Below are 26,652 nucleotides of genomic sequence, written 5' to 3' on the forward strand. Positions count from 1 at the left end.
GAAAGGGAGAAGCAGCAGGATCAATACGTAATTTAAATAACCTGGTCGATATCATTTAAATGGTCAAACACGCCAGTTTTGATCAACCTTTTTTTCCTTCTATTGATGTGACCTTTATAACAGTTAAATTTACATACCAGGAGTGTGGAACAAGAACTTTAAAGCTAGATTCATTTTCCCTGTGAGGAGAGTTCAGAACTGAGAATACAGCATTTTTTTTTTTTAATTGAGTCTGTTAAGTGGATAGGGTACCTACTGAATGACAATAACCTCTGGGGGACAAGGGACAGAGCAGTCAGTTGTCCCATCCCTCTCTTCAGAAGAGGACACTGGCTAAAGCTTCCCTTTGCTAGACATTCCTTCTAATATCTGTTGGTGCTCCCCGTGGCAAAGACTTAGTCTGCCTCTTTGATGGGCTTGCTGTGGAGAAATCTTCCTGATGGTAGCAGGGGGAGATGGAGAAAATCTGGAATCAGGAGTATGAGACCTAAAGACCCTAAAGACCCTGATGAAAGGCCATGAACATTTGCAAAATGTTGGAAAGCTTGCTTTGGGGATAGGGTGGTCTTCAAACTTTTTTGTTTTATTATGTTGATTTTTTGTTTTGTTTTTTCAAGTTCCAGGTTGTTCTATTCAAAACCCTTTTACTGTGATTTGATTGATTTGCTAATGTGGTTAACAAAGCTCATGATTTTTAAATTAATTAATTAATTTATTTATTTATTTATTTATTTGAGACAATTTCTCTGTGTGTCCCTGGCTATCCTAGAACTTGTTCTGTAGATCAAGCTGGTCTTGAACTCACAGAGATCCATTTTTGCCTCTGCCTCCTAAAAATAAAAGGCTTGTGCCACCACCACCACCACCCTGGGGGTCTTTAATGTCTTGAAACTTCTAGCCAGAGGGTAGAGAGCATAAGCAGTTGTTGTTTGGGGTCTAATAAAGGTGCCATTCCAAGACTCAAGACAGACAAGCCACATTCTAGTTTCTTATGGGGCAGAACAAGACCCTGGGGTGAAGAGATTTTTTTACTGGAGGATTTCAGGGTTACAGTCAGAAGTTATTTATGGGCCCAGTGAGGAACGAGAATGTGACAAAGACAGAGTGGTTGTAGTTTCTGAGTGTGTGGGAAACTGCAAACCCACTCCCAGGTAGAGGCCACTGCCTAAGCAAAACAGAAGTGAAGTCCACAGTAATGAAATGAATTCACTGCCCAGTGGGGTGGATGGGTAATGCCAAGGTCACCAACAAACCACAGGCTGCTGCTGGCTGCAGGGACAACAGATGAAAAGATAAATGCCACTGTTCAAGCAGGGACTTCACACCGAGGCTCTTGCAGCAGGGAACCATCACCCAAGGCACCAGCAAATGGGACAGGAGGTTTAGTTTGCATATTGGTGGATGTTTCTTTCTCTGATCTGTTCCACGGTCAACACTACTACCTTTGATGATAAAATCTGTTCATGTGTTTAGTGGAAACAAGTTTAAAACAATATATACTTTTCTATCATGACCAAGAATGCAGAGGAATGAAGGATAAATGAATGTTTCAGGTTCACCTTTAAATGTCAAGGGGCTTCTAGACCAAAGCCTCAGTCTGAGAGTCGAGGAAGGTGGGGGAAAGGCGAGAGGCATTTTCCTACATTTTGTTTGCACAATTGGAAACATGACTTGTGCAAAGCTCAAGGTGCTTTAAAAAGGAGAGAAGTATAAGACTTAACTCGATCATTATTAGCATTCAGAGAGGAACTGGGACAGGTGTGTGTTAATGTGGTATGGCCACATGGATGACCCAGTTTCAAGGCAGTGATGCTCTGGAGGGGAACAGGATAGATTCTAAGGTCACAGAAACAACAGATGACAAAGTAATCATAGCACTTAAGTCGGGGAAGAAGGAAAGAGAGTTAAAGCAAGACTAGAGACATCTCTAGTCCCATTTTCTACAGAGTGGATTTTTTTTTTTTTAAGTTCATACTTTAGCCATGAAGTCATTTTCCTTTCTAGTTGGTGAAACCCTTGAAGGCATTTTGTAAAACTGTTAGGCCACAGGCCCCAAGCGATTGTATGAAAACAATCCGCCTCACCCAGTGAGAACAATGGCTCTGAGAAGGGCAGACTTTTCTGTACTTGCAGAGAGGCTCTCAGTTGGGGGGGGACTGGGGGGGGGATCAAGTCAGAAGAAATGATTTGCATCAGGCAACTTAAAATACATATAATCCATTATATTAAAAGGTAGCTAGCTGCCAACAACTGTCACAGGTAGACAAGGAATCCTACCTTTGTTTAAAACAAGCTTAAAAATTAATTGATTTTCTTATTTTTAGAAAGGGAATAAAGGCTTTGATGCTAAAAATCTTGAGAAAGTAAAGACTTAGAAGAACTTTTCTCATAAGCAAGCGCTAATGACTTAAAAAAAAAAAACCTTTCCTTTGGAGTTTTCTTCATTAATGACTAGTGTGTGCAAATTAACACGTAATGACCCAATATTTGTGCTATTTCTCACTATATTTGTCTCAATCCAAGATAAGCATGCAGTTCAAATTTTTTAGCATATATGAAAGCCTTTACAATAAACATATTTAAATCAAGTATTTCAGATTATTTGAAAAATAGGAAAAACTAGTTCATAATTTTCTGAGGTTACTTAAGGAGCCAGGGCTAAAAGCCTCAAATGGGGGGGAAAATCCATGAGTAAATGTAAATAAGGTTCGTAGGGTCAGGGAGATGGGTCAGTTGGTAAAGCGCTCGCTTCATGAGTACAAGGATCTGTGTTCAAGTCCCCAGGACCCGTGTCAAACAAACAAACAAACAAACAAACAAACAAACAGGTATTTGGGTGGTGGGAGTACCAGGAGGGTCAGAGTTGATTGACAGCTACTTTTGCTCAACTGGTGAGCTCCAGACACTTCCTCAAACAAAAATAAGGTGGGGAGACAGATAACAGCTCCACACCCACATATACACACATGCATACACAGAAAAAATCTCTTTGTTACACACACACACACACACACACACAGAGAGAGAGAGAGAGAGAGAGAGAGAGAGAGAGAGAGAGAGATTAAAATTAAAAGGTTAAAAAAATACAAAAAAGAGAAGTAGAGAAAAGGCCAAATCACAGAAAACTTATTGTAGCTATAAAATACTATATAATAGTTATATTTATTGATCAGGAAAGATTTTATGATCATTAAGTTCGAGAATAATAAATATTCAGCATGTGTGCTGGAACATTCCTGCATGTACACAGCATTTGGAAGCCTAGAAACCAGCGAATGTGCTTAGTCCCTCAATGTGTTAGAAGTGATGATGACTTTGCCATTTTTACATTTGTCTGAGTTCGACGTTTTAACAAACCACAGGAATTTGTGATTTGTTTTCAAACCCAATAACTTCATGATTCACATGCTCCCTTGAACATGGCTTTAGGCTATATTTAGACAGGAGAGTTTTCCATGCTATGCTAACACAATAAAATAAGAGTATAATTAAATCTGTTATAGTCTAGTTAAATATTAATCAGTTGAAATAGATCATTGAGAGATGAACACTAAGGTATTTTGTTTGATGACTTCAAACACATATAAATACATACAATGTATATATGAAGTGTTTGGCTGCACAATTAAAAATACATATGTACATATATATGTACACTGAAGCCCTAGGCATGTGGGGAGACACAGTATATGGAAACTTATATCCTATTTGGTTTTCTGTTCCTATAGTAAGACAATCTGATTAAAAGCAACTTGGGGGAGGAACAGGTACTTTATTTAGGTTATATTTACAGGTCATAATCTATTATGAAGGAAAACAGATCAGAAATTATCATTTAGTTAAACCACCCTTCCTTGAGGTTCTTTGTCTTTTTTTTTCTAGCCCATAAACATAAATTTCCAGTCAGAAGGCAAATTCAAGGGAAACCTATCATCCCTTTATGCTGTGATACACTGTCAAGATAGGAATAATTTTCCTAGGAGCAGGAGAAATGTCCTAGAGGCTTGCACCCACATGAGAAGCCGGGGGTTCACACACCTATAACCTCAGTGCTATTTAGGGCTGAGGTCAGAGAATTGTTGGTGTTTTCTGGGTCTAGCTCTAGGTTCAGAGATCCAGTTTCAGAAGAATAAGGCAGATAGTGATAGAACAAGACACTTAACACAGCCTTCTAGGGTCACCATACATACATGGGCATACATGTGTACATATAAATCTCACATGCACATATATCAGAGGTAGATGATGGAAGGGAGAGAAATAGCAGAACATTCCCAGAGAAAGCATGGTGGACAGTTGGAGAGCTTGGAGCCTGGAGGCTGGGCTGCCTTTTTCTGCAAACCTCCTAGAAGAGTCTGCCTGGTCCGGGACCTTTCTGTGCGTCTGCTTTTTATCTGGGGATACAAACAGTACCTATCTTCTAAGAGTGTTTCAGGACTAAAGCTTAGACTGGAAGAGCGCGGGCTAGTAATTTCTTCTTCCAACGACATTTTCTGTCTCCATTAATGTGTGTTTATTGTGGAAACTCCCAATGGAGCACCATTTGGTTTTTGGAAAATAATAACAGCTTTCTTGCTGGCATTGGCAGAAGAGCATCTTCTCTTTTCTAAATAACAAGACCCTGGACCAAGATACCTACTCTGAGAAACAGGAAATATTTAAAGTTGAGTGTTCTAAATGCTCATCTTAGAATCTTAGAGATTTAAAAATTCTTCAATATACATCCCTGGGAACTAGGAAATGTGTGTGTGTGTGTGTGTGTGTGTGTGTGTGTGTGTGTGTGTGTGTGTGTGTATGGGGAGAGGGGGTTACTGATCTAGTACAGAGACTAGGGGCTGACACCCTAAGTTCTCAGTGACTACTGGAAGTACTGAATTTCCCACAGGGAAGATCTATAACTCTTAGCTAAGAGTTACTAAGTGAAGTGGGTCCTGCACCATCTGTTAGTGGTGCCTACTGAGAAACAGAAGTCTCAAGTCATAAAGGCTGTTTGGTGGCATGGATCATCTAGCCTGTGTGAATGCGTGCACAAACAAAAGACATGCACCTTGAACCGCACTCTTGGTTAATTAGAAATATTGGCATAGCCAAGCTTGGTGGTCCAGGCTTGCAAGCCCAGCTATTCGGGGACCTGCACACAAATACCTGGACTGCAGAGTGATTCCAGGGTCATTCTGGGTAATTTAGTAACAAGATCATGACTCAAAAGGTTAAACAGGGGATGCAGCTATAGGGTAGATGACTTGCCTAGAGTGCAGAAAGTTCTGGATTCAATCAATCCTCAGTGCCAAAAATAAAGACTCAGCCCTTCCCCTATGTTGAGGTGGACTCTATCTTGTGGGAATCTTTGTACTCCCTGTGGCCTACACAATAATTCGTTTAGTTAAGTGAAAAGTGAAACCACCAAATCCTCCAAATCCACAAATCATTTTGTCCAAGCCGCTACTTGAAGGTGTCCCCAGTGTTTCTACAGTCACTCCATGTTCTCGGTCTCCCTCTGGTCTTTCACCTCATCTCCTTTAATAAGAGGGTGCTGTAATCAGAGGGGTTGCATCCATCCTCCACTGTGCAGTAGACAGCACCTCAGCCTGATGGGATATTAAATATTTTTCCAAGCACATGCCTATCAACATTTATATTTCTGGCTCCTACTTGTTCAACCATGCCTGTGATCTGCCCCTGGGTTTAACAGTCCCTATTACCTTCCTCTTACAGACTTAAAGATCTACTCATGTAACAGAATCACCAATGAGAGGATGGACAAGTGAGAAGAGGCATCTTTGCTTTTCCTCTTGAAGACAGAGAGGTTGAAAACTGTCCAATCCGATTTGAGAAGAAAGACTACACCACTGGGTGTGAAAATCCACTTGTGTGAGTCCAAAGGTCATGTTAGGGCCCCGGGGTTAGGTCTGTTGCCCTTGTGTTTTTACAGAACACCTAGCAAAGACAGTCTAAATCCCAAGCACGACCTCTGAACCAAGGCTAACAGTAGAATCTTTTAAGCTTGCAGAAAGAGTTCTCATGTGAATAATGTTCTAAAATGGTGTCAATATGAAAATATAATCTAAAGTTCCTGAACTGACCCTAACCTCCTGAGAAGACATGAGAAAAAGCCATGTGTATGCAAAGAGGAAAGAGGAGGGTCATGTGTAGACCAACAATGTGTGACTATTTATTGAAAATTAAGGGGGGAAAAAGTCAACATTTGCTGGATACTAAGATACCATTTCCTAGGTGAGGTGTGTACATGCTGCTGTTTTTAGGGTGGTGTTCCCACAGAGAAGGTGCCATCAGTCCTATGTATAGGGTAGGAGTGGGGGTTAACAGGAAAGTTAAAAAAAAGCAGTTAACAGGCACAAACTGTGCTGGTTAGATTTATGGCAACTTGACACAAACTACATATAGTCATCTGAATGGAGGGAGCCTCCATTGAGAAAATACCACCAGAAGATTGGGCTGTAGGCAGCCTGTAAAGAATTTTCTTGGTGAGTGATGGGGAAGGACCTAGTCCATTGAGGGTGGTGCCATCCCTGGGCTGGTGGTCCTGGATTCTGTAAGAAAGCCATGGGGAGCAGCAAGCCAGCGAGCAGCATTTGTCCACTGCCCCTAGGCTCCTGCCTCCAGGTTCCTGTTCTGTTTGAGTTCCTGCCCTCACTTCCTTCCTCCAATTGGAGGTGTAAAGCCAACAAACCCTTTCCTCCCCAGTTTGTGTTTTGGGGTCATGGTTGTTTCATTACAGCAATAAAAACCCTACTTAAGACACACAGAGTGGTCAAGCTGAAATTATACTCAGTCATTCATCTTTCAAAGAACTGACCACCCCTCTCCTCCAATTCCATTCTGAATAAGCAAATTAAATTCAGGAGGCACTTCAGAACTCACTGCACCTCCCAGGACTGTTTTTCACCTACAAATAGTTTTGGACTTCTTATCAAAAAAAAAAAAAAAAAAAAAAAGAAAATTACTAAATGCAGTAAGTCTCAGGAAAACAGCTCATCAAAACGTAACTGAAGAAAATTTGACACTTATTCATTCATTTGATGAAGTGTTTAAACTCTGCAAAAAGGAAGCCAGGAATAACAGCTCCTACTTGCTGATCCCAACAATCAAGCAAGCAGAGGCAGGGGGATTACTGTGAGGTTTGGGCCAGCCTGGACTACATAGTAAGTTCTAGGCTAGTCTGTGTTATAAAGTGTGGCTCTGTCTCAAGAAAACATACATAAACAAACACAAAACAAAAATTCAAAAATACAATAGTTAGAAAATTTGGAACAGTTTAATTATGTCTGTTAAATCCAAGTATAAAATAAGTATGCCCTTTGTCCTCATTACTGTTAATTAACAGTTGAGCAATTTTGACCAATATTTTAAGGTAAAAAAAAAAAGGTTTAAATTTTGGGAGAGTAGGAAAGAAGAAATAGAAGTACAATCACTTGCAATAAAGACTATTTTTTCTCTAAGAACCCTGGAGTATGAACTGAGACTCTATTAGTATTCACATGAGAGCCCAATGAAGAGATTGGATGTAAGATAATCACACAAAAATCGATAGCTTCCCTGTAGATCTATGATAACCAGCTATAAGATATAATGGAAAATATTGGAAAAACTCAGTGGGCTTGTGTTCCTCTTTCATTGTCTATAGAAGACATAAGTAATCCTTTTGGGGATGTAGAGCGCTTTTCGGTGTATCTTTCTAAACATGATACCATTTTTAATTTTAAAATACGTATTTTTATTTTACGCCTGCATCTATGTACCTCAGGCGTGCTTGTTGGCTAAGGAAACGGGAAGAGGGCATTGAACCCCAGAAACTAGAGTTACGGAGAGTTGTGAGACGCCATGTGGGTTCTCTAGAAGAGCAACTCGTAATTCTTAAAAGATAAAATATGACCTTTTTGTCTCTCTAGGAGTCTGGAAAGCCAAGATCTCTAACACACATTTTACCAAGTTTTCATGCAAATACACACTTCCTCTGAAGTCCAAGTACACAGATCTATAGTGACCGCTTAAAAGCTATGGAAATAGTTATAGCACCAAAATTCTATCAAAACAGGTCTTCCAATCCTTTATCAAGACAATAAATTAGGTACTTAAGCTTATTATAGTTACTACAGCCATCCTGTTTGCCCTCTGGAGAATTCTGCCCATTCACCATCCTCTTCTACTTGAAGCCATTTAAAATGTTATTCTCGCCTTTGCAAAAAGGCGATGCACACTTGTTCCTCCTGCAAGTTCCTTTGCTTGAAAAATCCACAGGACCTACCTTAGGACTGCATCGATGCTAATTTTTTAAATTCTAGGATGCAAACAAAGACAGTTTCCCAAAGAACAGGTTTAGAGTAGTGGTTCTCAACCAATCCGATAGCCTGCATATCAGACACATTATGATTCATAGCAGTAGCAAAATTGTAGTTATGAAGTAGCAATAAAGTCATTTTATGGCTGGAGGTCACCACTACATGAGGAACTGTATTAAAGGATTGTAGCACTCGGAAGGTTGAGAACCACTAGTTTAGAGGGATCTAGAAATTACTGAGAAAAAACAGAGTACTAAACTACTAATTCTTCTCAGCGCCTCTGAATGGTAAAAAGACATAGACATAGGGAGATTGTGTTAGCTACCTTCCAGCCTGCTTTTCAAACCCAGGGGGCTGCTGGGCTATCTACATTTTTAATGCACAGGCTTACACAACCCTTAAGGAAAAACAAACCCGTAAAACATTCTTCTCAAAGCCAGAGACTAATCGCAACAAAACGGAGCGATGAAGGTGAGCTCAGATGAGGAGTGCCAGCTATCGATCGTTTATCTCTCCCAACACTTTCCCTCCAATCCTCTCCATAATTACATAAACTGCAAGTGCTTTCTGAAACTGTCAATTCCTCCTGCATCTATTTTCAAATGGCCAGCGCAGACGTGGGCTGGGCACTAGATCAAGCTGTCAATGTCCCCCCCACCCCTACCCCCCACTTGGCGATCGACGGTCCTCTTGGCACATCTGTCAAGGGCCTCCTAGGGTTCTTCAAAACTCGCTCCCTCGGAAGAGAGCAAGGAGGGTGGAGGAGTCAGAGAAGTTATTGATCCATTCTTTTAACATGCTAATTTGCCTGAGGCTGCTTCAGTCACTGCCAGGACAGACACTTCAAAAGGAAACTGTTTTTCAAACTGGAGATGTCTTTTTCAAACACTCACACCGAAAACAAACCTCATCCAAGGACCAAGTTCACAGTGCAGTGTGAAAAGAGGTTGACCAAATAGAAAAGGCAAGACTTAGAAAGGTGGTGTGTGTGTGTGTGTGTGTGTGTGTGTGTGTGTGTGTGTGTGTGTGTGTGTAAGCTTAAACCATTAAAATTTTTGGTTTAGATTCATTTTATTCATGAGTGATGCCTGGTGCCCGAGGAAGTGGCCAATCTCCTTGCGGGTGCTGGGAATCAAACTGGGTCCTTTGCAAGAACAGCACGCACTTTTCAAACACTGAACAAACACCCCTGCCCAGTTTGAAACGTTTTAAACTTCTCCAGGCCCTTGTGCATCAGAACCAGAGGGTGTAATCTAATCTAGTGAATGTTTTTAATCTCGGGGAGAAAATTTGACGATATGAAGCTAATATGATGAAGATGATGTAAAACATTAGTATCATTGATAATGATATACATTTGGGTAGTTCCTTAGAGAAGGGATACAGAAAACAAAATAAAACCGATTCTTCATTTAACTTCACCTGTAATTGTTCACATATTAAGAAGGATAGACGAGAGAGAGAGAGAGAGAGAGAGAGAGAGAGAGAGAGAGAGAGATTGGAGAGTTGCCAAATTATTACAAATTATTAAAATATTTATTTATTGCCCCGCCTTGGTTTTCAGTAAAATACATGATCATTAAAATCTAGTACAGGGCTGGAGAGATGGCTCAGTGGTTAAGAGCACCGACTGCTCTTCCAGAGGTCCTGAGTTCAAATCTCAGCAACCACATGGTGGCTCACAACCATCTGAAATGAGATCTGATGCCCTCTTCTGGTGTGTCTGAAGACAGCTACCGTGTACTTATAAATAATAAATAAATCTAAAAAAAAAAAAAGTATAGATAGGACTACAACACAAAAGTGAATGCCTAAGACTGTTAAGTAGTAGTACATTATTCAATTTGTAGAAATTTACTCTTCAAATCCAATAATTTTCTGCTGGAAGTTTTCGGGTCATGTGTCTTGGGGGTTTTGTTAGTTGTGAATGGGATTTAGAGGGTGACGTCACAGTCACATACAATAGAATGTTGGAGTCTGCGTGGGAGCATCGGTGGGAAACTAGGCATCTTAAATCACAGACGTTGTTAGGGACAAAGGCTTTAGAGAAAAGCATTCCTAGCTGACTGGGTCTTCCCTAATCATGAGGTTGGGCCATATTTACCTGCCATGGTATTATGGGAGAAAATCAGTATTCTGTTAACCTCTGACCTCTGGATCCCAGACAGACAAAGGCCCAAGCTGGAGCCTCTGGGCAAAAGTAGCCAAATGTCAAACAGCAGGGAAGCAATTGTGAGATTGGCTTGGGCACAGCCAGTTTCGTTGGGGCAAACTGCTATTCATAGAAACAAGCCATAAAGAGATACCGCCATAAAATATGAACAAAACGGAACCTTTTCTGCCTTGATTCTAAATTGTTAGTTTTATGGGACTTCACGCTGAACACTATGAAAAAAAAATCCAATTTGCTTTGAAGCGCATTAGTCTGTCTAACATCCTAATTATTGTTTACGTTGCCATTTGCCTTCTATTAAGAATTGAATAATTACCCAGCACTTCGTAGTTTAGAACATACAAGCAAACAGGATTATCAGGGTAATTAGGAAACTGTACCGTGGCTTTGTACTGGTGTGGGAAATGATCGTTATCAATCAACTGACTTCAAATAGTATTTTAAGGATTTTGAGCAATTTGAGCTCTGTAACTTATTATGAAGAGGTTGGGAAGATCACCTTTGAGAAATGCGGGTCTGTTTAAATCCATCCTTGGAAACCAGAGCCAGACCAGCAGCTGAACTCTCTCAACCAATCATGACACCAGAGAACGCACCAAGTGCACGGCATTCTTCGGAACTTTAATCCTAATAATCCATCCCAAATGGACTTTGCACAGCATCATCAAACTCTGTCAGAGCGTGGGACAAGCTGCCTTCAAAGCTCTCCCCCATTTACATCTTGTTTTCTGACTTTTCCTCCACTTTAACGAGGAGGCCAAGTCTGTCTGGACCTGGTTTTCCACCCTGAAAGTTAAAGGAACTCAAGACGAGTTGAACTTCAGAAACTACTTCATACAAAATCCTCTTCTAGTTTATAAATGTGGGTGAAGATTGCTGGTTTAAACAGGCAACGAATGGGCCAAGGTCCCTATTTTAGAGAGAATAAGGTAAACCTTGGGCCCATTTGAAGATTTGGGGAAAATAAGGAAAGGACTGAATGCAAAGGCACCCTACAACCAGGAGTGCAGAGAATATATCTACTGCGCGGTAAATATACTTTTTGTCAGAGAATGTTATCAGGAAAATAAGTGAATTAATTGTTTCTAGACTCAAGGACTGGTGCGTTCATTCACAGGTATAGAATTGCAGGTGAAAGATTTGTCTCTGACTTAATTCCAATATCTATTTGTTGAATGAGGGAAGGGACCGATCAGTGGCCTAAAACTTACTTTTGGAACTTCCTGGGACCGAACAACTCTTATAGAGAAGAATCTTTTCCTTCAAAACTTTCTGAAGCTCTTTGTCGGAACACTTCTAAACATTCCAAGCATAATCTGAATAACACCATCTCCTCCCACCTCAGAAAGAACAGCAAGATTCCAACTGGAGCTGTCACTAAGGACAAGTCTCAGGATTCACCAGAGCCAGGGTCTTTTTCCCAAAGGTCAAAATGAAATGGGCAGCAGGGGCTTGGGTTGTTTTGCATGGGGCAGGGGGAGATGGAGAGTTGACAACCATTCCAACTGGGGGCTGGAGGAGGGGCGTTATACAAAAAGTGCCCAGTGCAAACAGTCCACTCTGGCCTCCAACCCCTTAGTCTCTGGAAGCATTCAAATCAAATGGAAGCCGAATTAATTTGCACGGTGTCTAACTCATTGGGTTCTGCATAAACAGACTGGGATTCTGGCTGGGGTTTCCAAAGGCAAGCCCTGGTTGCCTTTGTGAAAGGGGGAAATGGGTGTGCTGTTTTGCATGAAGGCGCATACAGAATATGCAAATGGAGAATTTGCTGCCTGGAAAGGCAAAGCCAGGCAGACAGCTGACGACCCCCATTCACCCCGAAAATGCTGGGTGTCTCCAAGGGGAGTTGAAAGCCACTCCAACATGCCTGTTTCCCAGGAAGGCAAAATAGACCCTGAATATTCATAGGATGTCCATTTAGTTATGGGCCTATTAATTACCCTCTAGATCATGGAACCAAGTGACCTCACCTGCTTTTCCTTCCCCTACCAGCTCAGGGGTACCTGCTGTCAACACAATAGGACGAGAAGTTTGAAAATCCAAGAGAAAAAAACCCCCACTCTCTCTCTAGGTCTTCTTCAATCATCTCTTCTTATAATAAATCTAAAGGGAACACTGAGCCATGTTATTGGACACAGACAACCAGTTTTTAAGAAGCCAAGGGCTGTAAATTGGTTCCTAATTTTATGGAAGCATCTATAAGGTCAACTGAAATGCCACTCTTCCAAACCAACCATAATCTCCCAGATTATGGAAAAGATCCCTACCCCCTCACCATGCCAGACCTTCCCAAATCCATTTAAATCAGTAGCGTGTCTCGACAGACCACCAGGAGACAGAAGTGCACTCCGGATTGTCTGATTGCCCAAATAAAAAGGCTGATGGGCTCCTACACTGGTTCTCTCTTCTTGGCCTTGGAACCCTCTCTTCTCTTAAAAGCTATTTGGGATGCCAAGGCACTTCTATTGATGACTTACAGCTGTCTGCGTCTACCTTTAGAACAAGACAAACAGAAAACTGGAAGGCATTTGTACAGCAAATTTAATTGTTTATGTGTAGACAGGGCTTTCATGCCTCCTGAGGGTCAGAGAACCATTCTGTGGAAGTCAGTTGTCCTTTTCCACCATCTGGGTCCTGAAAATCGAACTTGGGTCATCAGACTTGACAGCAACTGCCTTCCCTGAGTCCAACTATTTTGTTATTATTTTTAATCACTGAAAAAATAACAAGCAGGGCTTGGTAGTGCACATCAATAATCTTGGCTCTTAGGAGAGAAGAGGAAGAAGGTGGCACAAGTTCAGAGCCTACTTAGTGAGTATAAGGACAGCCAAGGCTGCATAGTGAGACTGGGTCTCAAAAAAGGGTGGGGGAAAGCAAATAAGTCCACTCTGGGTTAAGACAAACAACATATTTTAATGAAACCAAAATAAACACCCCCACCCCCAAAACTGTGTGTCTCAAATAAGATTACAGAGAAAGAGGGCATAACTTTCCTAATCTGTTTTTCTTTTTTGTATCTCTTCAAATGCCAGACTTAGTAGTACTAGACACCTGGATTTTTATACCTGGCTCTATAATTAATTCAGTGAGATAGCATGTCAGAGAGCTTCTGCAAAACTCCATTGCTCTTCTGAGAGGATGAGTGGCAGGGGCAATATCTTAGAATCAAGAAAGTTTTGACCTTGTAGGCCACATGAAAGGGTCTTACGGAAGACTCCATATGGATCACATTTCAAAACCACTGACTTAGAACAGTAGTTTAATAAAGAGGGTGTGTGTGATGTCATCAATGTAGGTAAGACAAGCCTTGGGGCTGGAGAGATGATGGCTCATGGGTAAGGCCATTGATTGTTCTTTCAGGGGCCTCAAGTTCAATTACTAACACTCACCCACACTCTCAACTGAGCCTAATTCAAGGTTGAGGGGCCCAACACCCTCTTCTGGGCTCCTCAAGCATCAACTAGTCACATATATGAAAGAATTCATATACATAAAATTAAAAAGAACCTTTATTACTCTGCTGTTTGTACTAGCTAGCTTATGTCAATGGAATACAAGTTAGAGAGAGTCATCACTAAGTAAGAAAATGCCCAATGATGTGGCGATAGTGATGTACTCCTTTAATCCCGGCACTTGGAGGCAGAGGCAGCAGATATCTATCTATAAGTTCAAGTCCAGCCTGGTCTCCAGACGGAGTTCCAATCTGTAAGTTCAAGTTCATCCTGGTCTACAGAGGGAGTTCCAGGACAGCCAGGGCTACACAAAGAAACCCTGTCTTAAAGAGCAAAGGAAGGAAGGAAGGAAGGAAGGAAGGAAGGAAGGAAGGAAGGAAGGAAGGAAAATCCCTTACAGCTATATCTAATAAAGGCTCAATTGAAAGATGCAGCTGTAAGGTATTTTCTGAGTGATCACTGGGGATGGACTCAGCCCACTGTGGGTGATGCCATCCCAGGGCTGCCGGTCAAGAGTGATATAAGAAAGCAGGCAGAGGAAGCCCCCACCCCACCCCCACCCCCTATCATGGCTTCTGCATCAGCTCCTGCCCTCAGGTTCCTGCACTGTTTGAGTTCCTGCCCTGACTCTTTTGCTAATGAGCTGTCACAAGCAACTGTGATTGAAAGAAACCCTTTGCTCCTCAAGTTGCTTTGCTCATGGTGTTTCACCACAGCAATAGAAACCTAAAAGACCTACACCATTACTCTTTCCTGGAAAAGTAGCCATTGACCTTTCAAAACAAACAAATCTCTATGCTGAGACCTATTATTATTGGTGGGCAGAAACTGACCAAACAGCCCCACACTGCTACCACACTCATACTCACACCAGAAAAATAAATGTAAAGGTTTTTAACATCGGCGCTAGACAGAGACTTCTCTAGTTAAGAACACTTGCTATTCTTCCAAAGTTCCCTGCACCCGTGTTGAACAGTTCATAACTACCTGTGACTCCAGCTCCAAGGGATTCAATGAATTCTGGTTTCCTTGGGCACTGTACACACACAGTGCCTAGTGCATGCACAAACGTGCGTGTGCACATATGCACACACACACAAATAAATATTTTTAAAAAATATTTCCGGGGCTGGGGATTTAGCTCAGTGGTAGAGCGCTTACCTAGGAAGCGCAAGGCCCTGGGTTCGGTCCCCAGCTCTGAAAAAAAGAACCAAAAAAAAAAAAAAATATTTCCAAGTGATGGCTGATGATATGCCCTCCATACATAATGCTTCTATGTACAGATCACACTCAATGGCATATGGGTAAGTATCACCAATGTACACATGTGACCTTCAGGTTAGGGAAGTTGAGTAAGTGTCCATAATTACATATCCAGGTAAGTCACAATGAGAAATTCCACTCAACCCTCAAACTCTCGGGATTATGCTAGGTCTGTGTTAACTTCATGAGCTGCATACCACGTTCTGGCAGAGATATTAAGGATAAAAAGATAAGGCCTAGTTTCCCCCCCCCCCCACACACATAACTGCAGAGTCTCCCAGAGGTAATGCCTCAGCCTCATCCATTACCCACTGCCATGGCTGAGGAAAGCATTGGTGATGGAGGTGTGCACACTGACACGCCTTCCAGGAGGTGCCACAGAAGGGCAAGGTCATCTGTGATGACCTAGCACAAGGAAATCACGGGAGTTTCCAAAGCCTTAGATCAGCACCACACCCATCTTCCTGTCCTCGAGTTTGATTGGGGTGAGCCTCTAGGTCGGGAGAGTTGTCGAGCACTAAATGAACCCAGTTGTGGTGGTGGTCGGTGGCAGCTGTGTAGTAGTGGTTAAGGCAAAGGATGACATGGCAGAGATCTTCAAATGCAAGCCAATGGAGAAAATGGCTCATTTGAAAAAAAAAGAGCGAGGAGGTAACTGAAATGCGAACACATAAACTAGGAATTTATTGATGCATTAGCCCGCAAGCAAAGGACTCCATGGAATATAAGTCTCCCAGATAAATGTTTAATACAACACGGGTCAGAATCCCTTACTCATTTGTTTACTTATTAATTCACTCAATGAACATTTAATGAGATGTCTTCTGCTCCATTGATTGTCACCATGGCAGTGACTTGGATAGACATCGCTTGGCCCCACTCATCCACTTACATCAAGTTTTACTAAATTTACCTGCTCAAGATGCAATAAAGCACAGTTCATCAACTGTTTCTAAATGGAAATTGCAAGGAAACTTACAAGTTAAAGTGTTAGCTTAAAGATATCGGCCTGGCAATGGTGGCAGATGCCTTTATAGCCAGTATTCGGGAGGCAGAGAGAGACACATGGATCTCACTGAGTTTGCAGCTAGTGTACATATAGAGAGAGTCCCAAGTTAGCCAGGGCTAGCCACACAGTGAGGCCCCGTGTCTCATAAAGTAATATTTCAGAAACTGTAGTATGAAGATCTTACTTAACTTTTCCAATAATGAGAGAAAATTACATCCCTAATATAAATGGGTGTTTACAATGGCCACGTTTTATAATAAACAAGATGACAGTTAAAAGAATAGCTGTTGCTATTATTATTTTTTTAATGTATAAGTAGAGGTACCTGTCAAATTGTGCAGATGGTGGCTAAGGAGTGAGTTTGAAACCTGAATGTGTGTGTGAAGCTTCTGTGTATGTGTAAGGGTGAGCAACTCCTCCTGACTTTGCACAAGCCTACACTGGGAATTTTTCTGACAAGCGTGCAATTCTTTGGTAATATTAAATCCATCAACTAAAAGCCAAAAAGAGAGAGAAAAAAAAGTTAAGTGTGGTGGAGTTCGAGGCTGTGAAAGCCAGTTGTAACAGGGCCACCTTCGCTCTGCACAGTGGCAACCGCGAAAACCATTTAATCAGCCTTCTTCCTAGCAGCTCAAGTATTAATAAAAATAATGACGTCTTAATTCACTCTTGAAAGGTTCAAGGAAGCTCAGTTAGAATAAAATAAGTCATCAAATCTCAAATAACGTATTTCAAAAATCCCTGACTGAGATAATTCCCAGGTGACGCTTTGCTGAACCCAAAATAGAGACCAGCGCATGATCCCCTGCTCACAAAAGAGACCTAGTCACACAATGAAGGGAAAAAACATTTTTTTTAAAAAGACTATGGAAGAAAAAGGACAATAATTAAACCTTGCTCCTCTGAGATAAAGAATTAGGTCTGTGAGTGATCACAGACGCGCTTCAAAGCTCCAGATAAAAGCAGCCTCGTGAGTTGAGCAATTGATTCTTAAAGACACGATTCAAAGGTAGAAAAAAAATTTCACAAAATGAAAGGGTATGGAAGGGTGGCTCTCTGAACTATATTTGAAACCCTTCTGTCCACCGCTTCTTTCTATGACAGTCCTATCACGTATCAGACAAACACAGCCATCTGCCTTTTTTTGATATGGTTTTCTCCTTTGCAGAGGATAAATTTACAATATTTCAATTTCGTAGCCGCCATGTCATTTCCTACAGCCTTCATTCATTCTTGGATGCTATAGAATATGGAATGATATAGTTCAAGACAGCACGTGTGATATGATATAATACACATCAGTACTGGAGTCCACAGTTGCTATTTATATTAGTTTGCATTTATATTGCTAGGGTTGGACCTCACAATCGCTCCCATTCTGGGGATATATATATTCTACCACTGAGCTAGACTACCAGACCACTGGATTCCTGCCTAACTTCATAATGTCACTATTATGATTCTTTGCCTTTTAAAGAATCTTTTCTTTTTCACTAATATCCTTTTTATACATCCATTCTGTAAACATTTTTATTAGCACTTCCCAAAGAGTAAGTCTGGGTCTCTCTTTTAATTTTTTTTTCCAGCTTTTAAAATTAAGATTTTTAAAAACATTATAAGTCTTTTGGTCTGCCTAATTTTCGGAGCTGACAGGAACTGTGTCCTAAACACCAGGCACGTGTGAGCCCATCTTTGCTCCCCAGACACAGAAAGAGAGACCACCTTATATCTTAATTTTTCTCTGCAGATCCTACTAAGCCTGGGAAACCAACTAGGAGAGAGTAGAGCTATCCTCTGCAGTGAGTCTGGAGGCCTGGGCTGACTGGGTCCTACAGTCAGTCTCTCTCCTTGAGGACAGACAAGTGGCTGACATTCCTCATTGTCCTAGTGAAACCAAACCAAATCGTTTTAGATCATGCTAGTCCACGGCACAATGGAACTGCAGCTGCTTCGGCCAGCTTAGCCATCTCCCAGGCTCTTGACACCTTCCAAGCAGACTGCATCCCTCTTACATCAGCATGTACTGTTGGCTCTAAGAACTGCAAGAGGAAGTGTAGCACTGTCACCAAGGTCCCTTGAGGACTCTAGAGGATGACCAGGGTTAGACTGGGGACAACAGTACACCCCAGGCCCCCACCCGCCCTGGCCATTTTCACCCAAGGAGCCTTTGTCAAATGTTTAAAATCTTAATCAATCTTCCCTCTGACCTCTCAGACCCTGAGGAAGATGGATGAGGAAGTAGGTGACCTTTCACCTGTCCTTCTATTTGTTCTGCTGCAGTGGACCCATTGAAAAGACAATGGGGAGGACCCTGCTGCCAGGGTTGTGAGGAGCTGGCCTGGTCTCCTTTATGCTTCTCCTTAAGCTCTCTTTACATTCTCCTTGTCCCACCCCCAAATCGCTGGTCTTTCATTCAGAGGAAAGTTTTTTGCTATAGAGATAGAGAAAAAAGGTTAGGTGGGGGGGGGGGGGATCGAATGATTTTAGATCTGAGGTGTGAAAAGGGGGTTTTGTGAAGGATTTAGGGCTGGTGTCCATCTTTAGCCTTGACTGCAGATAGTGGCTGGGAACCCGATTAATTATTCTAACCCAACTTCCAAGTCAAAAGCTTTGACCTTGGGAAGAGCAAGTGACAGAGATATTAACATGTCCACCACTTTAGTGTTTCTGATCTGCCAGGTGACCTCTACTGCCTGGAGTCCTTTGGCAAGTTTGTGGGTTTAGTACAATGGCTCCTCCATTCAGTTTTATAGTTGAACGAACCAAGGCTTAGGAAATATGCTCAAGGTCATATCACCAAACTATCAAACTGAGAGACACTCCCCAGTCCAACTATCAAACCGAGAGACACTCCCTAGTCCCCACACCTGTGTGACCTATCCTGTGATGCTCTGGGTCCAGGAAGGCTGTCCACCAAGGTCAACTGTTTTCCTCCTCCGGGGAGTTTTACACTGAGGCATCATCTTTTAAAGATCTCATTCAAGTTTGGGATTTCAGAAATCTCCTAGTCAAGTTTTTCCTTCTTGCTTAAATTCACCAGAGACTTCTGGGCAGAAACGGAAAAACAAATGACTGACTTTTGCGCTCCAAGCATCTCCTTGAGTGTTATCCATGCAGTGAGGGGAAAAAAGCAAATTCAGATTTAACTCTCGAAGCCCCCCTCCCCCCCACTCCCCTGCTCTGATGAAAACACCAAGTTCTTAAAACATGACTCAGCTGCTGGGGGCGGTGCTGCGCACACATAGGCCTAATACTTGGGAACGGAGGCAGGGGGATCTGGAGTTCAATGCCATTCTCAGTTACTCCACCAACCTGAAGCCATCCCAGCATCGTTTGTTGCAAGTCCCTGTTCTCCAATGAGCCAGACCCGGGGCTAGGGAGAAATCCTCCGCGTTCACATAGGAAAGCTAGGTATAGCACACACAGAACTGTAACCCCAGCTCTCAGGAGTGGGGGAACGAGAGGCTCTCTGCGACTTACTGGCTGCCAACATAGCTCTGGGTTCCTCAAGACCTCGTCTTAAGAGAATGAGACAGGGACAGTAAGTCTTCCTCTGGCCTTTGTCACAACACACACACACACACACACACACACACACACACACACACACACAGACACACACACACACACACACCCCAACCATCCATACCCTTTCATCTCACTCATTTTAAAACTACCTTTGTAGGCAGCTGCTCCGAAATGGACAGGGTCTGCTGCAGAGTTCAGCTCCTTGCTCTGTCCCTTCCGCGTATCACAGGATGAACACTCACACACATCAGTTCCATAAAGCAAACCACAAAAACGTTCCATTGGCTTCATCTCCCTCTCCTTTTCTCTCTCCCCTCCCCTAATTTGGCTTGTAAAGGCATCAAGGAGTTGCAGGTAGAGCAATATATGAGTTACCAGGATCTGTGACAACTGAAAATCAATAGCTCTAGGGAGACTGAGCTGAGCTAATGTTGGCAGAGAGAGCATGGGAGCCGGAAATGGAGGAGCAACAATCACATACAGGGATCTCTGGACGAAAGAAAGTCAGGGTTTACAAAAATCAAAAAGAGAAGCTTCTTTTCTAGAAAGCCGTAGTGTCACCGTCCTGGGCATTTGGCTGTGTGTGATGGCTGTCGAGGCTTTTGCACCAGTGACAAGGTACACACTACTTTTTTTCATGCAAAAGCCAGGATATACTTCAGGCTTTTGACCCCATCCGAGTTTATCAAGTCCTCTCCAAGTCAAAACCAAATCACACAGTACGTGGCTCATCTACATGGAAACTTTGTGCTGTGACTTTCGTGTTTGCAAATTAACGCTTTAGCTTGGGAAATAAGACAATTGATCTTTATCTCGTATTGATAAAGAAATAAAAGAACATCCGTAGTAGGCCACTCCCAGAAATAAATAACTACAGCAAATCAGTGAAGGCCCCTGGAGGAAGTAGAAAACTCTCAAAGCGGAATCGCGTAACCGGATAACACCACAATGACCACCAATGTACTTTTTCTTGTGCCGATGCCCACAGACTCGAGGTCTAGCGAGTGGAATGAATGCCTTACACTTGATCGCACCCTGTCATTAGGATGCTTGGGATGCCGGACAAATTGTTTGGCAGCCATTTACCTCAGGCCCTTTAATCACCCAATCAGGTGAACCCCCAAGGCCTCGACTGACAGAAAAGATCCATCTGATCTGTTCCACAGTTGGAACCCGGAGTCACCACTTTGCAGTGGCCATTACAGAGTAGGGAAGCAACAGACTGTGGATGATGCCAAGCGAGACAGAAGACTGGCTTGTTTGGACATCTGAATCCACACATGATATAAGCAGGAGTTCCTCTCAACCTTAGCTCCAATGCAAACGCAAAACTGCTGGTCTCTGCTCTGACAGAGGAAGTCAGAAACTAAACTCTCATTTGTGTGAGATAGGCGAAGATCCCTTTAGTAATAGATTACAACCAACGAAAGTACACTTTTTCCAAAACCCAACAACCAAAAGGGATCACAGTTTACTATCATCATGGCCTCTGACCACAGATCCAATCAGGAGGCTCCCCCTAACTGCATTATGATCTCCTAAAAGAAATGAAGAGAGAGGTCTTTTGTCAAGATTCATTTTGCTTTGAAACCCTTCAAGGGGCATTAGTTGGAACAGAGGTACTTGAAGTATCGTCTACTTTACCCTATTGGGCCACTTCTCCACTGGTCCACGAAGCAGGGAAAAAATTAAAGTACTCTCTGTGTACGGATTAATTGTAATCAGTGGGAAGGCACCTGGTGAGTCAACATACATTAACTCCTTCACGCTCACACACATTCTGCTCTCTTCACCAAGAGTCAGGAGACTGGCTCCAAAAGGGTTTTTTGCCCTCTTTAAGCAAGGATCAAGCAAGCCCATTTCTTCAGCTTGTTCATTTGCATTTCAGAAGGGGCATCAAGCCGGCTGGGATCTAAGTGCCTGTTAGCAAATGTGCTTGGCCTTCTGCTGATTACAACAGCATCGTTTGTTTTCTCAGTATTAGAAATGTCTTAGCCTTGCCACCTGGAGCTACAGCACTTACTCATTAGATCCCTCTGTCCCAGCACATCCCACAGGGGCTGCTAATTACTGGCTTCACTCCATTCAGTCTCCTCTCTGATTTAATTACGTGCACTAAGCCCTAATGAAAAGTACAGTATGGCTGTTCTTACCTTGGCATTCACCATTCTGCTCCTCGTGCCCAGCATTGCATAGGCAGTTGCCAATGGGTACCAGCCATTCACCATCTGCCCCACAGTACATTTTTGGCACATCCTTCTCTTCTGAGTTGTTGACACAGGAGCCTCGAACTTCCACCAGGGAAGAGGTATCAGCCCCAGTGATGGTATCGGGGAACTGGGCTAGATTTCGAACGGTGAGGGGACACTTCTTGTAGAACACACGAACAGACACCAGGGCGATGCAAGCACCCACATCCTGAAAAGCCAGGTAAAAACCCTTCTTGCTCAGGGGCCCTACATCCCGGATCTCGGTGTTGAGCTTCATGATTCTGTCCCCAATGTCCACCTGTGTAAAGCTCTCATCCGCTGCGATGGTGTCGATCTTGCCGAACTGGCTCTCTCTGATGAAGCGCTCCTTGTCGTTGTCCGATTCATAGTAGTAAAGGTTAAACGTCTCCTTGCAAGTCCCCATGACGCCCGGAAGACTGTTGCAGTCCCTCAGAGTGAACTTAATTTCAATGTACACCCTCTGCGCCCCTTCTCGGGTGATCCAGTCAGTTCGCAGCCAGTTGTTCTGACTGGCTTCCATCACGTTGCATACCTGGTAGGTTCGGATCGGTGTATTTTTCTCATCCATAATGCTTACTTCCTCCCACTGCAAAGATCCAAAGGAAACGTTATCAATGAGAAAGGTTCTTCAGACAGATTCAGCCAATCTATTTCACACTCTGAGGACAGAAGAAAATTACTGTGCGACAGTCCCCCCACCCCCACCCTGCCCAGGGGTAGGGAGTATCTTATGGGCTATTTTGCTATTTTCTTGAGAACTGCCCCCCCCCCGCCCACACACCCTCCTCAGTGCGGATCCCCCTCCTCCTCCCTACACAGACCGCTTCTCTTTTCTGCCTAAAACAGAAAGGCAACAGTGGATTTACTGCTCGTGTGCTCTCAGCAGTTCTTGAGATGGTCCGGCAACCTCAAATTCACCTATTACAAGAGCTACAGCTCCAAGTGGCAACATTTACTCATAAATGAAAAAAAAAAAAAAAACAAAAACAAAACAACAACAACAAAAAAAACCTGTATGTGTATTTGTTTCAACACTAAACAGAAATCTGCAAATTAAGGGCAGGAAGAGTTGAACTTGCCAAAGGAAGACAGTTATCAGTTAATTAGCAGTGTTCCTGTCAGAACTTTGCTCCCTAATACTTTTTTTTTTTATGACTTAAAAAACAAAACTGTTCCTAGTCTTTAAAGGGCAAAACAGAAAATCCTACCTGGTTTCTGCAAACCTGGGAGACAGTATAGGAACCCTGGCTGGGTTTCTCAAATAGACTATCACAGGAATTGAAAACTTCAGAACCCATTGAATTGCTCTGAGTGTATGCATTTTCTTATTTTTGAAACAACACACACACACACACACACACACACACACACACACACACACACGTCAACAGGGTGAATGAATGAGTGCTTCCAATTAGTCTCAGCCAGTTAAACCAAAATAGTGGTATTTATAACTGAAAGCCCAGGCAAGAAAATTAAAAGGAGACTGGGCTGTTTCTTGTTGCATTCTACTTCCTGACTGGCAGACTAATGGTGGGTAGTGTCCACGCTCAGGGACTCATTTTGAGGAGAGATTCGCACCCCTCCTATAATAAATGCAAAAAGACAGTTTGGGTCACACCTAAACCCTAGCTCCTTCTAGACTGCTAGACAGCTTCCAATTGTTCATTAGTATTCAAAATAATGCGGGGTTGATATAGATCTGGCATAAATCAGCTTAAATACCTAACAGAAATATAATTAGAGGGGGAAAAAAAAAAGAGAGTTTTGAAAACTGTGTTCCACAGTAACACATCCCCTCTAACAGGTATCCTAACGCATCTTTCAACAGGTCCCCATTCTCCCAGGGGAAACTCTTAGTGGACAGAAAGGCCATTGATGAAGGGTTTTAATGCATATAATTCTGTATTTGATTCGATTCGATTCTGTATTTCTGCTCTCGTTGTGAAAGTTGGAGCTGAAGAGTGTTGCATGTCCTGTGGTGGTTATCATTATCATTATTATTATAATAATCTAGGAGGTGATAAATTATAAGTAGTTTACTTGTTTGGGGGAAATTCATGTAAATCTAAAAATAGATTTTGCATCCAAAATACCTACTCAGAATGCCGCTCATGTCAGAGCAAAGATGAATTGGAAAAGCGCATTTATTCTTGTAAATCAAAGTGCAGGGAGTTCTCTCTAGAGCCCCTGTGGGGTAATTCAGGTCAGGTGAGTATGCATCTCAGTGTATTAACACATTGTTCCGTGGCCCATGGCACCCAGGGATCTTCCCTTAGTTGTCTGTTTCCTAATCACCACAGAACACAGCGCACCCACTTAAATGGGCACTGTCAGAAGGGAGTGCCTGGTACGAGTTGCCAGCAGGAGCCAGCCTTCACTTGTCACCATTATCCTGCTCTTCCTGATTGCTCCCTGAGACAGGAAGCCATCTCTGAGGGCTTCTCATGTGTTGCTTTGGGGTGTTGGCAAACTGTTTAAGAGTTTCTAAAAGAATATGCTACAAGTGAAAGCCACCATTACACAGCTCTCCAGTTTCCAACAAAGAAGGGAAAATACTCTGTCTCCAAGGAGAGAGTCCTGAACAATCAAGAAGCCCCCATGTTTTTACCCTCAACCTGGACTTTTCCAAGAAAATCTGCTTCTAGTTAGTGGATTCTCAGAGTTTACGTTCATTCTAGACCTGAAAAGGATTTCAATGATAAAAACATAGGGATTAGCTGAACTGTCAACGTTCACAGTTTTCTCAATGGCGGCTATGTTTTTGAATGACTTTTACATTAAAAAAATTGGGGGGGGGTAGTGTATAAAATGAAAGTTTTATCATCACATGTTTACACATATGTGCCACGGAGCCTTGCTTGTCAACCCCTGATGCTCCTCCCCTTGCAGATCTCTTTCCTGCCCAATCTGCTTTCATGTCTCTCTCTCTCTCTCTCTCTCTCTCTCTCTCTCTCTCTCTCTCACACACACACACACACACATGTATGCATATGTATATGTATTATGTATGTATGTATGTATGTATACATGTCAGTGAGTAGATTCTGTATTTGAAATTTAACAGGTGACAATGGGCCTTTCTGTCTCACTCCCCCCTCTCTTGTTCCTGCAGAATGACCAATCCTGATGTAGGCTTATAAAATGCCATGTCTGGCCTCATAATAATAATAATAATAATAATAATAATAATAATAATAATAATAATGATAGCTGAACTGACACATACCTCATAATGATGGAGGAGAAAGACTGAGTACTCAAGTCCACAGAAAGTTCTGGGTTGTGCACAGTAAGCTATGCATAGTGGTTCTGGTGTTTTGGGTTTTTTTTTTTTTAAATAGAGACTTCAAAACAACTAAAAGTTTTGTGTCTAGAAAATGTGACTAAGTGCTCTTGCAGCCATTCTACAGAAAGAGGAGAAAAGATGTCTGCATACTAAATTCCAACAACCCATGTTTGCTAGAAACCAGACAGACCATAGACTCTACTTCCAAATGTGTCACTCCTTGGTTTTACATGGGCCAAGTGTACACTTAGTGAAACAAGCTAGGTTGAAAAGGATCTCTTCATGCTCGGGGCAAGGAGAAAGAAAGGAGGCATTTACAACATTCTCATAAACATGGACTCTCTCTCCTCAGTTGTGTTGGCCAGTAGTTGTCAGACACTCTAACCCAGGGAGGGAAACTCCTGGTGCAGCCTGGGAAAGCATCATCTGGCTCAGTGACTGGCCCAGAGTCTAGGATTAAGGTTGAGTCTGACTCGAAGCAAGATAAAGCTGTAGCTTTCTTCACAGTCAGAGGATGAGGGCAATTTTGGGCAATCAGCACCGAATACAGCCTGTCTACACTACCAGAGGCCTGCCAATCACTCTCCCTTTCCTGGCCTTTAAGAAAAAATGGTTTGGGAGACAGAATGGAATTTTTCATCAAAGACCAAGCCAACAGCAGGCAGTCAAGTTCAGACTGAGAGTCAGAAAGCAGGGCAATCTCCATTTCAGGCAGATTGTAGGGCCTGCTTTGATTCCTCAGGTTTTTTTTTTTTTTTTAATGACTATTTAATTGCCCATTCTTAGTTTTGAAACACATATTGTAAATAATAGTGTCTATGAATCTTTTTGATGTTTTGTTTGTCAATTCTTTATTCAAGGCTGTGGAACACCACGCTGGGTGCTGGCATCACACTATATGCCTCGCTTGCTAATCTTTGCTTCTCATTGTTCCTGATCAATTGACTCTGTCATAAACTATCACGCGTGTCAGGGTCAGATGGCTTGCTTAAGTTTTTAAAGGGTGTGAGTTATTTCAATCCGGGCCCACAGTCAGAGACACAAGCTGCCCTGACTTCCTTCTGTGACTGATTCACTTGTGACCTGCTGCTCTTTTGGGGGTTGGGGGGGTGGGGGTGGGGATGTGGTTGCTAAGGAAGGAAGTCTTCTGCTGGATTGATCATGGAGTGTTCTACAATTTGCCTAGCAGAGGTATGAAGAAGGATGCCCTCTTGTGCTTTCTAATCAAGCATCCCCAGTTTGTGGAGATCCAGACTCAAATGCTTAAACTTCCAAACTGAATACCCAAGCCCAGGCAGAAACTTCCTCAACAGGACCAAAAAGGTAAGGAGGCCGGCCTCCCCCGCTGCTTTGGTGTGCAAACTGGAGATGTTTTCTTTCTGCTATCTTTTTTTATTCCCCTTC

The 26,652-nt window shown here is 42.5% G+C and overlaps 1 protein-coding gene and 1 long non-coding RNA gene across 4 annotated transcripts in view; one reads left to right on the forward strand and one right to left on the reverse strand.

The window, feature by feature from the left end:
* Positions 1-6,278, forward strand: part of LOC120094716 (uncharacterized) — a 36,914-nt gene extending 30,636 nt beyond the window's left edge. The window contains exon 3 of the long non-coding RNA XR_005489229.2: positions 5,716-6,278. This is a non-coding gene — a long non-coding RNA (uncharacterized LOC120094716). The remainder of the gene's footprint in view (positions 1-5,715) is intronic.
* Epha4 (Eph receptor A4) overlaps positions 1-26,652 on the reverse strand; it is a 142,763-nt gene that overhangs the window by 112,316 nt on the left and 3,795 nt on the right. For all 3 annotated transcript variants that reach the window (XM_039083683.2, XM_008767249.4, NM_001162411.1), the window contains one exon: positions 21,882-22,545. In XM_039083683.2, the coding sequence (XP_038939611.1) occupies positions 21,882-22,545 (664 nt within the window). The remainder of the gene's footprint in view (positions 1-21,881; positions 22,546-26,652) is intronic.

The sequence above is a fragment of the Rattus norvegicus genome, chromosome 9, assembly GCF_036323735.1.
Source record: "Rattus norvegicus strain BN/NHsdMcwi chromosome 9, GRCr8, whole genome shotgun sequence".
Lineage (NCBI taxonomy): Eukaryota > Metazoa > Chordata > Mammalia > Rodentia > Muridae > Rattus > Rattus norvegicus.